The sequence below is a fragment of the Trachurus japonicus genome, chromosome 23 (genome assembly GCF_045865225.1).
Source record: "Trachurus japonicus isolate A0001 chromosome 23, Traja_1.0".
NCBI lineage: Eukaryota > Metazoa > Chordata > Actinopteri > Carangiformes > Carangidae > Trachurus > Trachurus japonicus.
Window position 1 is genome coordinate 10,310,324 of NC_140929.1, and position 13,755 is coordinate 10,324,078.

The 13,755-nt window shown below is 45.2% G+C and overlaps 2 protein-coding genes across 3 annotated transcripts in view; one reads left to right on the plus strand and one right to left on the minus strand.

Annotated features, from left to right (window-relative positions):
- The window catches only part of snd1 (staphylococcal nuclease and tudor domain containing 1), a 172,214-nt gene that overhangs the window by 88,370 nt on the left and 70,089 nt on the right, over positions 1-13,755 (minus strand). The window lies entirely within an intron of this gene.
- lrrc4.1 (leucine rich repeat containing 4.1) lies at positions 1,566-6,955 on the plus strand. The gene has a single exon (XM_085769865.1). It carries the CDS (start codon positions 3,514-3,516, stop codon positions 6,376-6,378), a length of 2,865 nt encoding a protein of 954 aa, XP_085625991.1. The 5' UTR covers positions 1,566-3,513; the 3' UTR covers positions 6,379-6,955.

A 13,755-nucleotide genomic window follows, 5' to 3' on the forward strand; every position in this document is an offset into this window, starting at 1 on the left:
GTTATATGTGCTTCATTGAAGCCCATTCATATTCAACTGCATCGAAGTCTAGGAGAAAGTGTGTATGTGTGTGTGTGTGTGTGATATAGGAGTTGGTTCTATACTCCTGTGCCGGTGGGAATAACATACTGTGCTACAGGCAGTGTGACCTTTTCTAGCTTGCATGTTTTCTCTCCTCACTCTCCCTTTCTCTCTCTCTTTCACACGCTTACTCTTGAGCTCCAACACACACACACAGTGAGACACACACTCTCACACACCTAGCAGTACTGTCACAGCTAGCCTTACCAACCATCAATTACCCACACCGCTTCCTAGTTTAATGGACACGACGCTTGTACAAATCATTGGAGGGGGAGAGGGACGATGGGACAGTGGGGTGCGTTCATTTTGCCTCCTTTCCCGCAGTCGGAAGGTAAAGCATGTCTTGGTTTTTTTTCCTGTTTGCCTTCCTTAACATGACCTTTACAGCTGTGTGCTTCCTGGAGCGACAGTTTGTACTCAAATTGAGGGTTAAGGCCTGTCTGTTTAGAGTGCTCTAACTACCTGCAAAGGCTTACATGATGGAAAGAGGAAACAATACAAGAGGTAGAATTTATGATTTTATATTATCTACCGCATTTTATTTGATCTTTTTCAGTATTTAACAGCTCACTCCTTGGATCCTACTCCTGCACCCAGTCTGGATCGAAGTCTATCTACGTAATATTTGATATTAATAAAGCAACCCAATCCATTTTTTATAGAGAAAAGTTGTTGCTCTATTGCACGGTAGATTGAAGTTGAGATGGAGATTGCTTAAATCACACTGAAACAACCCAACAGTAAAACTAAAGACGCACACAATAAAGCCGTGACAGGGGCAAATGCAAATGCGAGCATGTAGGAGATTGTATACTCGGAGATAGACAGCTAGAGATGAAGTAGAGTGACACAGTGACGGACGAAGAGTGAGCAGAGAAGGGAAGACAGTGAGGAGGGTGAGGGTGAAGTGGGTGGGTGGGTGGATGGGGGAGTGGGGGAGTTAATGCACAAAACACACTGCATCAAACCAAAGCACTGCTCCAAGCAGGATGCGTCAGCAGTCCATTCATGTTCCTCTATTTTCCACTAAAGGACAAAACGAAAAGAGTGAGAGAGTGAGGGGAGATAAAGTGAAAAAAAAACAGAGAGCAGAGAAAGGAGGGAGGGAGTGAGAGAGAGAGAGAGAAAGAGATACAGAGACGAAGAGAGAGAGAGAGAGTGTCCCATCTGCCTGCCTTTGCCACCGAAGCAATGCTGGGAAAGCTTCGCCAGACTCGCTGGAATGCCTGGATTATTGCTGGGGATGAGAGGGTTAAAATCTGGTTGCTGTGGGGATGCCACTGTCCATCTCTGCCTTTTGCGCGGACACAGCCCGTCTATTCCCCTAAGCCACACAAAGCCCCAGAAAGCCACAAAACAAGAGACTTTGAGTATTAAAAAGAGAGAGCGGAGGACGGCAAGAGCAAACTGGTTTCTGAAGAGGTAGATCTCTAAAAAGGTCTGAGTGCTTTGAGCTCACCCAACTACCTCAGGACACTGCAGAGAGAGCAGGAGGGAGGCAGAGAGGGAGAGAGAGGGAATGTGAGAGAGTGAGAGAGAGAGAGAGTGTGACAGAGCAAGCAAGAGAGAGAGAGTGTAAAACAGAGTGAGAGAGAGAGAAAGAGAGAGAGAGAGAGATCCAAGCCAGCGCACACTCTCTCTTTTGCTGCTACAACGGATCCTTTCCACATCGACGCTACTGTTAACGTCACGCCTGTAAGCCGCGCGCTCGCCCAGCGCTTGCCTTCCCTGTCTTGCTCCTCTCCCCAGTCGGACGCTGCATTAGCGAGAGGGTGCTGATCACCACGAGGAGAGGAGGGGAGAGAAAAAAAAAAGAACTGGGAAAACAAGAACAAAAAAGAAACACGCCGGAGAGAGGAAGGAGAAACTGCGCACCACCCCTCCTCCCTCTAACCCACCTCGATCAACCCAGCTACAACACCCCCACTCCTCCCAGCACCCCCTTCCATCCCCCACCCCACTCCCCCTCTGAAGAAATTGACGGATTATTGGGAAGTGCACGGGAGGCAGGCTGCAGCTGCTGCTGTGTGTGCTCGCTACTGCTGCTGTGTGCTTCGCGGGGATGGTGTGTGCGCGTTTGCAATTGCCGCTGTCGCCACCGCGGCTGCCGAGGCTGGAGCGTGCGGCTAGTTAAGAGGTGGAAGAAGCTAATGAAAGCGGTGTGTGTGTCGTCTAGCCTTTTCAACCCCTGCTGAGCTCTCCTGGAGGAGAAAAGAAGAAGAAAAAAAATCATAAGAAATCAAGTGGACACGACGCCACAGAGGGGGAGCGAGGGGAAAAGAGCGAGAGAGGGAGAAGGGCTGTCAGACTGACCAACTGATTGACCACTAAAAAGTGAACAGAGGAATACAGAGAGGAGGGGGTCTGGTTTTTTTTCTCGGACTTGTCAACCTCCCCTCCTAACCATCGCAAAACAAAAGGCAAAAGAACATTGGAAAGGACTGTGGAATTTTCATTCAACCTTTTCATTCCCACCCCCCACCTACCTCCCCTCTTTTTGTCCTTTCTGCCTTGGCTTTTTGGTGCACAACAAAAAAAAAAAATTGTGCATGTGTGTTTGTGTGGTCGCCTGTGCTATGGAGACCTGGGTAAGGTGTCTAGCAGGGGGATCAACTGTCGGATTCCAAGGACAAGCGAGAGAAGAGGAGCCGACAGCAAGAAGCGAGCAAGGGAGCACTGCTGCTGCTTTGGGAGCCTGACTGGATTCCTATCTACAATCTTTTTCTTTTTTTTTCCCTTTTTCTTTTTTTCCTCATCAACGCGGAAAGGGAGAAAAAACATTCACTAAGGGCCTTCGAACCTTTCTCTTTGGATGTGTGGATTTACAAAAGGGCTCATCTTGGTTAAGCTCTTTGGCGTTGATACCTGTTTTGACAGAGCAAATATAAAGAGGCTTTCTTTGCTGCTCTTGGATATACATACATCTGATCTGAATACCACTGCTCTTTCTGATTGCAAAAAAGGAGGGAAGCTATATATCTCAGTTCAAGGACCTGTAATAATAACTTGAGGTAGGTGTCTAGTGTTTCAACCCCTCTTTGCATCAATTTGTAACACCTTACCCTCCCTTCTGTCTTGTAATACGGTTTTTTGTTGTTTGATTTACCACCATGTCTTTCTCATACACACGTTTCAGAAAAGCCAGCCCTTTCTATCCTCTCCTTTCCCTCTGCCCCTGAGCACAGTTCATGGGCATAAAAGCATTGCTCAATTGAGGATAGGTCAAGTCCTCTTGCCCCTTAGCAAATACCCCAAACCCACATTCTCCCCTTATCCTCCTCAGTTCCCTTGACCTTTTTACTCTGTTGCCCTTAACACTACGACCAGTCAACCAGCTACTTTCCCTGTTCCCAAAGCCCCCCCAAAAACTTGCCCCAAACACCCCAATCCTCCCCCCCAGATGATGCTGAATTATGAACGTGCCACATCATGAGTCTCCTGGGGCGGGTAGCTGTGCATCGTGCCAGGAAAGCCGCCCTGCTCTGTGTAGTCTTCCTGATGGCGCGAGCGTGGAGCAGCGCCTCCCTGGCCTTGGCGGGGGCGGCGGTGTCTCAAGGACCCCAGGGCTGTCCACCGCAGTGTTCCTGCAGTAATCAGCAGGGGAAGGTGGTGTGCACCCGACGCGGCCTCACCCGTGTGCCCCCTGGCATTCCTGCCAACACGCGACACCTCAATCTAATGGAAAACGCCATCGAGGCGGTGCAGGCTGACTCCTTTCGGCACCTGCACCACCTTGAGGTGCTCCAGCTTGGGCGAAATGCCATACGTCAGATTGAGGTGGGCGCATTTAATGGACTCACCAGCCTCAACACACTGGAGCTGTTTGACAACCGGTTGACAGTGGTGCCTAGTGGGGCCTTTGAGTACCTGTCTAAACTGAGAGAACTGTGGCTGAGGAACAACCCCATTGAGAGTATCCCTTCCTATGCCTTCAACCGGGTGCCCTCCCTCATGCGTCTGGACCTGGGAGAGTTAAGGAAACTGGAGTACATCTCAGAAGGAGCTTTTGAGGGCCTACAAAACCTCAAGTACCTCAACCTGGGCATGTGCAACATAAGAGGTGATATGCCAAACCTGAGTCCTCTCAAGGGCCTAGAGGAACTGGAGATATCTGAAAATCATTTCCCAGAAATAAAGCCTGGCTCCTTCAAAGGCTTGCGCTCACTGAAAAAGCTATGGGTGATGAACTCACAAATCACAGTGATTGAGCGCAATGCTTTTGACGACTTATCTTCACTGGTGGAGCTAAATCTCGCCCATAACAATCTGAGCGCTGTGCCACACGATCTGTTCTCCCCGCTCAGTTACCTGGTGGAGCTCCATCTCCACCATAACCCTTGGACCTGTAGCTGTGAGGCTGTATGGTTAGCACGCTGGCTAAGGGAGTCCATCCCTACTAACACAACTTGCTGTGGACGCTGTCACTCACCTGCCAGCATGAGAGGTCGACAGCTGGTTGAGGTGGATCGGGGAGAGGGTGCAGCAGTCCAGTGTTCTGCACCATTCATTGCTGATGCGCCGAGAGACTTGAACATCTCAGCAGGACGAGTGGCTGAGCTTCGTTGCAGCACAGCCCCAATGTCTTCAGTGCGTTGGCTACTGCCCAATGGGACAGTCCTGACACATGCCTCTGGTCACCCGAGAATATCAGTCCTCAATGATGGTACTCTTAACTTCTCAAATGTCCTTGCAGCAGACACTGGCACCTACACCTGCATGGTGTCCAATGCAGCTGGGAACTCCAACGCTTCAGCCTACCTCAATGTGAGTGCAGCTGAGCTTAATACATCCAACTTGAGTTACTTTACTACAGTGACTGTGGAAGTCTTGGGGCCAACCACTGAGATGCCCAAACCTAAAACCACCACAACCACAGCTGCTGCTGCAGGGGCAGGGGTTGCTGGAGGAGGAGGAGCAGGCCTAGGGACAACAACTACAACTGCTTCTCCTTCAGTGTTTCAGCCAGTCTTCATCTCTACACCAACTGTGCTACTGCAAAGCACTGATAGCCCACCAGGTGCAGCAAAGCCATCTGTGGTGCCAGGACTGCAAGGTGCCACTGGCAAGCCAGGCAAGTCTGGCCCTAGCCTGGATGAAGTTATGAAGACAACTAAGATCATTATTGGTTGCTTTGTGGCAGTGACACTCTTGGCTGCTGTCATGCTCATTGCCTTCTACAAACTGAGAAAGCGCCACCAGCAGAGGAGCACAGTGGCAGCTGCCCGCACTGTGGAGATTATCCAGGTGGATGAGGAGGACCTTCCACCACCAGCATCTGCAGCTCAAGAGACAGCTCTCACATTGCCTGAGATCCGGGACCATAACAGCATACACAAACTGGACTTTATCAGCCACAAGACTGATTACAGCTTTCACAAACCCAAGGCCGAGTACAAAACCCAGCTTGATTTCACCCTTCACAAGCCCAAGGCTGAATATACCACATATAAGCCAAATATGGACTTCAGTAGCCACAAAACCATGCCAGACTACAGCACTCACAAATCTACACCAGATTTCAGCCTTCACAGACCAAAGCCTGACTACAGCCCATTTAGACAGGACTACAGCACCCACAAACCTAAAGCAGAATACAGCCCATTCAAACCCGACTTTGGCACCCATCCAAAAACTAAAACGGACTACAGCCCCTTCAAACCGGATTACAGCACTCATCCTAGACAGAAATCTGACTTTAGCCCATTCAAACGAGATTACAGCACCCAACCAAAACCTAAACATGACTATAGCCCATTAAAATCAGACTACAACACACAGCATAAACCGAAAGCTGAATACAGTCCATTCAAACCTGACTTTGGCACTCACCCAAGACCTAAAACTGACTACAGTCCATTTAAGCCTGACTACAGCACTCAACCTAAACCGAAACCAGACTACAATTCCCAGAGATCTAAAATTGACCTTTCCTACAAGCCCAAGGACCCTTATACCCCCCATAAGACTGCAACCGATTACAGCGCCTTCAAGACTGACTTCAGCCCACACAAAGCGGATTACAGCGCCTTCAAGTCTGACTTTAGTCCACACACTCAGAGACCTAAACTTGATTACAGTCCACACAAAGTGGACTACAGCCCTCATAAGGTGGACTACAGCACTCTAAAGCCTAAATACAACACGTACAAACCAACTGGCCATGGGGCTAAATGGACAGACAACAATGTTGGGAACTCTTTGCCTCGAACCCTGCCCAGCACCATCACAGCAATGTCTGAGCCCTATGTCATAAAAACTCACACCAAGGAGAAGGTACAGGAGACTCAGATTTGAAAAGCCGCCCCCCCCAAAAAGGCTCCCACTTGTGTCCCTAGGCCCCTAGCTCCCACCTTCCCCTGTCCCACACCCCTCCCCCCTGCGTCCTTTCCTCATAAAATCATGCAATAGAATGCACAACGGAGAAAGGACAGGAACTACTTTTTTGTACAGAGTGCAAACTTAAAAAGACTGATGATTTCTTGTTGTACATGCTTATAAATAAATATATATATATGGACAAATTGAAACTACCATGGGCTGGTGATAGAGAAACATATATTAAAAAGAAATTGAAACTATTTTCTAACTTGTAACTTCTATTTAAAACAATGAGTTGTTTAAGATGCTGTCTTGACTTTGACAAATGAGGGTAGTGTTGTTTTAAAAAGGGGCATTCTGTGTGATTTTTACACCATGCTACAGAGAATGCAGTGATAAGAAAAAATATTTATACAGAGAAGACTTTCTTTAACAAAAACCGAAAAAAGGTCAGTGTCGATCTTTACAGGTTTATCTTGTAAAAGCACCAAGAATTTGTACTGTGCCAAATGTTATAAATGCAATAAAATGGATTTTTGGAAGAAAAAAGGAAGTTTTAGAGAGAGATGTTTTTTTCCCCTTCTCTTCTTCTGGCGTATACTGTAACGATCAGCCAAATGCTTTAGACACTGCAGTAAGACGCTGCAGCTATACTTTAACCCTACATGTGCTGGATGACTCAGGCAGAATGAATCACAGTGCAGGAGTGGATGGTGCTTTTTTTTCTTTTCTTTTTTATCTCACATTTCCTATTGTTATATAATTTACATGTAACACAAGTTTCTTCAGTTTTTTATTTTATAGAACCATTGAATGGTGCTTCATCAGAATGTGGTTAATCAAAAGCATGTATATAATCTGAGTTCTTAAGTTCTACAAATGCCTTAAGATCTTCAAAGATGCAGTGGTGTGTCGATGAAAAGTACAGTAGTGCTATTATAACATCTGCTGTTAACTGAAATGTTCATTACATAATGCTTTTCAGTGATGGAAGCTTATTGTGTTACCCAGCTTATTTTCTATATTACAAACTGGTATTATCAGTCTTGTATCTAATGAGTGAAAAGGTGATAAATTAAGGTGAAATACTGTTTGGGTGTTAACACTGTCTTGTACTTTGCCAGAAAATATAGATCCTCATTTCACTTTTCATTGCATTGCCAGCTGTTGTGCCTTCATTAATCAGTATGGGGGCTTTTTATGGTGACAAATGCATTCGGGTCTCCCTGTTAACTGTGCATTTCTCATCTTCGACAATATCACCCCTCTCAATCATAATACAGCTTCACAATTCTCTGCCAAACAAAGAAAGATAACATACAACACACAGAGTGGTTAGATATATAATGGGAAGGTGCGCCAGTTTGTTATTGGGAAACATGACATGTACTGTAAGATTGAAAGAAGGGAGAATTGTCCTGGGTGCACATATCAGTGAAGAACATGGTGACATGTTTGCTATGGGCAACATGTGGGTGACAAATGACAAAGAAGATACAAGACATTTCTCTGTTATCATCCTAAAACTGTACAATTTCAAAATAAACCAAGATTAATCAAAAATCACAGCAACTAGTCTCTGGAGACGTAGCACATTATCAGATCCACAGTCACAGGCCTGTGCACGCAGGCTACGCTGTGGCCTAGTAACGTAGCTGATGACACCAGTTTACATAACCAGTAAGAAGTGTGGCAAATGGAGAGCTGGTTAGGGAGAGTACCTGCGAGGGCCACAAGAGCAATACGAGGGTTTGTCTCTCCAACACTGTAGCATTTTAAAATCTGAGGCAGAGGAATTTAACAGTGAGGGTGTTTGAATAGAAAAGAGGAGCCAGAAGTTGACATGGTGCAGCACAAAAAAAAGAAGCTTTCTGATATGCTTAACCTGCAGTTGAGCCTGTCAGAAGAAGAGAGTGATATGTGTGTTTGTGATGATGACGGACCACCTCTGACAAATTAGGGAGTGACAAAAGAAGCAGAGAGTGAGACAGACAAAGTAAAGAGAGATAAGTTTAAAAGGACAGCTCGAAGAGGGTGGGTGAGCACTTTTACATTTAGCCATTTCAGATGATATCCTGTGCTTGTCAAATGTGGTAGACCAAGACAGCGTTAGTTGTAAATGTATAATTTAAAATGTCCTCCAACATTGTGCTACATTACGAGGCAGGGGTGGATATGATGATCCCAATGGGGAAAGACTATTTTTGCAGTAAAAACAGGGAGGGAAGAATTGGGCAGAGGAAGAAAGATGTAATCAGAAAAAGAAAAATCATTTAACCATATAAAAAAAGGAAGCAATAAAATGTTCCTTCCTGAAAAAATAAATTTAGTGGCAGCAGACTGGGCTGTGTGTGATCTTGGAGACGGTGGACATCCGGAATGTAAAGACAGACTGATCAAGAGAGACATCAGATCAGGAAATCTAACTACACACAGTAATAGAATAAATGTCATTTTTAGGCTGAAATATGGGTGTGGTACCATACCGAGTGGTCATGACTGCATCATCCTGTCATCACCCCAAACAGAGAATTCTATCGTCTACCAAATGTCATCAAACTGGGGTAAAAATAAGCCACTGCAGTGTAGCCTGGGCTGTCACAACTGGTCACAAGAATCAGATATGATCAAATCAACCACAGCTCTAGCCATCCACCCCTTCTTGGAAAGTCTGGTGATGACTCAGCCCGCATTTCAAATATTGAGCATTTCCTGCAGGTGTGAGGATGATCTCGATAGATCGGACATGAGTGTCTGTATGTGTCTCTTGTGTTAACTGTGTTATCTCTGTTGTGTGTTGTGTGGGCTACGTCGAACGAGTGAGACAGAGAGGATGGGAGGGGGTGAAATGCGGAGAATCAGAAAAAAAAAAGTGAGAGGGAAGCAGCAGCAGCAGCATCCAAACTTCACATTTAACATTACCATTTCATACTGCAATGACCATTTGTCTTAATGCTGACTCATACCTCACAAATCATGGCTGAGATGGGTTAGATGTAGTGTGAACATTTGTCTGAAGGACAGTATTAAGCATCAAGCTGTGTTATGGCATGCAATCATAAGTTTGGACATAAATATACTGCACTTCCTCTGCCCGTGTATGGTGTGTGCAGGATGGAGCTGATGCGACGCCATATTAGTTCAATACCGAAGTATGTTGTGCAATGTGGTCACTTATTAAGCTGTGCTGTGCTATAAAAGGCTCTGTCATACTAATCAGTCAACATGGCTACAGGGTCATCAATCAGCCTATCAGCTAGCCAGCCAGTGGAGGGCCCGTCTCCATGGGAAACACTCCTTCCCTTCCATCCATTCCTCCTCCGCATCATGTTTTTTTTTTCTGTCTGAGTGCTTCATTAGCAATCATGAAGCCATTTGAAACAGGAAGCAAGGAAAGATGCACCTATTTACCCACAGCTCACAGAGCCTGAGGGAGGGAGGGGACGGAAAGGATGGGAGGCTAGAGTTTGAGGAGGAGGAGGAGGGGTGGGAGAAGATCAAGTGGTGTAGCTGTTGTGATGTAGGGAAGAAAAGTGGCAAAGAAAAGCATGACAGATTGCTAGAAAGAAGTTATTGAGGAGAGAACAAAAGTGAAGGATTTGGTCAGAACAGAAAACACTTAGGGTTAGAAAAGGGAGGAGATCTAAGAGGCGAGGAGTAGACAGCGCAGGAAAACACAAGATACACACAGAGAAATGTGGCAGAGCCATTTGATGATAGATGGAAGTGTTTGTGGGAGTCCAATAGAAATAGCTATGAGAACAAGACGAGAGAGGTGAAGAAGGGGAATTAAGGAGGAATGAGGACGCAGGGAAAGATAGGTAGGGAGGGGGGATGCTAAAACCACAGAGAAGGAGAAAAAAAAATACAAGCAAGAGGAAAGAGAAAACTGATTAAAATGAAATGAAAATGAGAGGGTAAAAAAAGACGACAAGGTAAAGCTACCAAAAGAGGGGAGAAAAAGCAAAGCAGTGAGAGTGAAGAGGAAGAGAGAGCAAAGGCGCCTGGGAAAGGAGTAAGCAGTGCAAATGTGATGCAAGAGTGCCAGCTACAGATGGAATGGGGGATATATAGCCTGGCCATCATGGCTCCTGCATGATTGGTGACTGGCCTGGACTGCACCACGAGGGTGGGTGGCGATGGTGGCGGGGGAGGGGGAGGCAGTAGGGGTGGAGGTGGGGGTGGTGGTGGTGGGTTGTGAGTGTGATGTTACCATGGCCGAGTGCGGCAGATAAGAAGTGCTGATAGCAGTAATGGACTGGACCACTGGGGGTACTTGAAGGAAGGGAGGCCGGTGAATATGAAAGCAGAAGAGAGGATGGGAGGATCAGGAGGTCAGTGCAAATGGAACTGCAGGGACGATAAGTGCCGCGGCACAAAAAGAAAAACGCGCGAGTGGCGTGTGCGTTTTTAGTGTAATCAAGAGGACACTAAATTTCACAGGTCAAAGCCTTAAACCTGCAGCAAACACATAGTAGATTCTTTCTCTCTTTAAGAAAGGAGTTCATTCTCAACTTAAAAAGGGGTTGTTAGGACATTTTGAAACCCTATTATTTTGATGCAATCTCTTAATTGGATTTTTTTTTTTTTTCCTCATTGTAAATTACTATGCACTGAGGCGCAGAAGATGGCTGTAATAAAATGTTATTCCATTAAAATGACCTGGCCCAATAGGCTTTATAATCTCACTTACATCAGCCATTTGTCAACCAAAGCCCCAGTCAGTAACAGTAACATCAGTACAGCAACAAGAATGTTTTTACAAGAGAAACGTTTTCTGTTTCTGCCAACGAGGCTATACGTCACATTATGTCATCAGCAGCCTGATAAAACTTATCTACAAGTGTTTATGCTGGAATAATATATGTGACCTTGGCTCCAGTGAAGCAGATGTTTTATGGAGCTGAACATAATGTTGAATTTTTATACATCTTTGATCAGAGCCTGTGATGAGGGCTTGGCACCAGTATTTGTCTATATGACAAGAACAGCAAGGGTAAAAGGGGCTTCTCAGCCCATTAGCTGTTTATGCTTGATATATGAATTTGCAAGATACAGCCCCTGAGCTTCATGTGATTTATTTTTTCCCCCCTCTTCCTCTCAGAAAGCCTGCAAGTTGTGCATAAACATAATGTTTAATGTCGGAACTTCCTTTCATTATTTGCTGAATATCAAATGGAGGAGTAGAGCAGCAGGGCAGAGATTTTTTAATGGCAGTGTTATTATGATTCAAACACCTAATTTACCCAAGATGTGTGTGGGTAATACTCCGCACCATTTACTTTAATTGTTGTTTTCAGGTGTTGGTATTTTTCCTGAGCTTTTTATTGATGAATTGATTATTGATAATTAGCATACTGCTGTAGCTGACAATTGATGAGGCAAAGAGGCTAAAAAAAACACACATCTGTAGTTGTGTTAGGAATGGCTGCTGCTACACATAGTGCACGTGCTGGATTTTTGTGTGTGTGTGCACTAGCCAGTGTGCTAGTGGAGCAGACAGGAGGCTATTCTAAGCAGGCCTGCAAGCGTGCTGCTGTGTGAGTCAACATGAGTCAGGGCGAGAGAGTTGTTTGGTCCTAACGTCAAACAGAGGGACTGTATGGGGCGTGGAGTCAAAGGTGGAGACTTCACACCATCTATGCAGAGAACAAGTCTCATGACAATAGAGGAATTGATCTGGTTTAGGAGGAAGGGGATGGGATATGGATTTTAACAGCACATCATCTTTGCCTATCGGAATATATATATAAAAAAACATATATTGTAATTTATATGTGGCTCATTATTCACATGAATGTATAAATATTAAGATGTAAAGGTGAAGGTGTAGTCGGTGGGCTGGGTGCTGTTGATGTGTCTGAAGCTGACCATGTGAAACCTGATGTAAAGCAGCCATATTCACTGACCAGCTGGTGGTAGGATTTGTTGCTACCGAGGTCAACGGAAGCAAAAGGAAGATTTTTCATCTCAGTAAAGTGTTGGCAACGGGCCCGGTGCCGTTGAGGCTGTAATGTTGAATAGGTGTGTGCCAACAGGTTTTTTTTACTGGATATGTACTGTGGTCCGCAGAGTCCACACACACACACGCAGACTTTGGTGGGTGTCGTGAGCTATACGCTTGCTGTGGCGAGGACCACTCAAGTGTGTTACCTCCCTGTGACACCGAGTTTATTGCCCCTTCGGTGGGTGAAAAACACCCCTGTGTTTTCTTAGCAGCCAGCCACGATGAAGCCTTACTTTTATGATCTCGTCCAGTCGCTCAGGCCGAGGTGTGTGCGGGTAGTAAATCATGTCCACTGAGAGCAGCCAACGAGGGACTGAGACATATGTGAGGAGGGGGTGTGTTGATTTTTTTTGTGCACACAAATAAAGACAACAACACACAAAAGATATGAACATACACACAGAGCAAAGGATGAAGCCATTGTCCATTAAATTAACTGGTTCTGTTGCGATTTACAGCCCATGATCACAGGCGCAGCGTCACCCAAGGATGCTCCGGATCAACCCTCGCTCACAAACACAGACGGACATAAACACTCTAGCACAACAATAAATATCCAAAAGGAACACAGTTCAGATGCCACCTTTTCAACCTGGGCTGGATCAACGCCTTGTTTCTTACCATTTACACATGAATCCAGCACGAGCTCCTGGACTCGGCTTCTATTTAATTTAACACTTCAAGAAGCTGCAACAAGGAAACAGTCACTTCTGTTCTTCTAGTAAATATCAGTTTGTGTTGCCTTCACCTCCCCTACCTCTGGTATGGGCAGTGAGAGGCTGCTGCAGCTGAAGACATGCTTTGTTATATACACATAAACATATGTAATTATTAAAAAGATCTGAATATTTTGTGTGGTAATACTATATCAATTACTGTAGGGAAACCGAGTATCAATCTTTTATAATATAAATTGCAAATACAAATTGAAGTTTTTGGCACCATAGTGTTACTAGCACTGGACAACTTTATCTTATCGGATAAAATATATGTTGACCCAACTTCAGAAATCATAATGTATCATAATATGTTAAGAAAGTACTCAGGATATCACAAAATAATACTGTACTGTGACTCAAGTATCATGATAATATTGTATCATTGGGCTTCAGGTGAATTGAATTCACCCTCACCATAGAAACAGCAGTTTTTTTGTGTATACTGTTTTATCAATCTTCCTCCACCTCCTGTTATTCACACATTCATGTTTTCTGGTACACACTCTGCTAAAAAAGGGGTGTGTCGATCTGATTTTACAGACTTTTTTGTAGTTTCCATGGCACTCTTGCATGTTCCATGAAAGCCTAGAAGAAGGCTTCACACATACTGCGCTGATAAAGAAATCT

Excerpts from the sequence above, each read along its gene's own strand:
- lrrc4.1 (XM_085769865.1), top strand. The coding sequence starts at position 3,514 with ATGAGTCTCCTGGGGCGGGTAGCTGTGCATCGTGCCAGGAAAGCCGCC.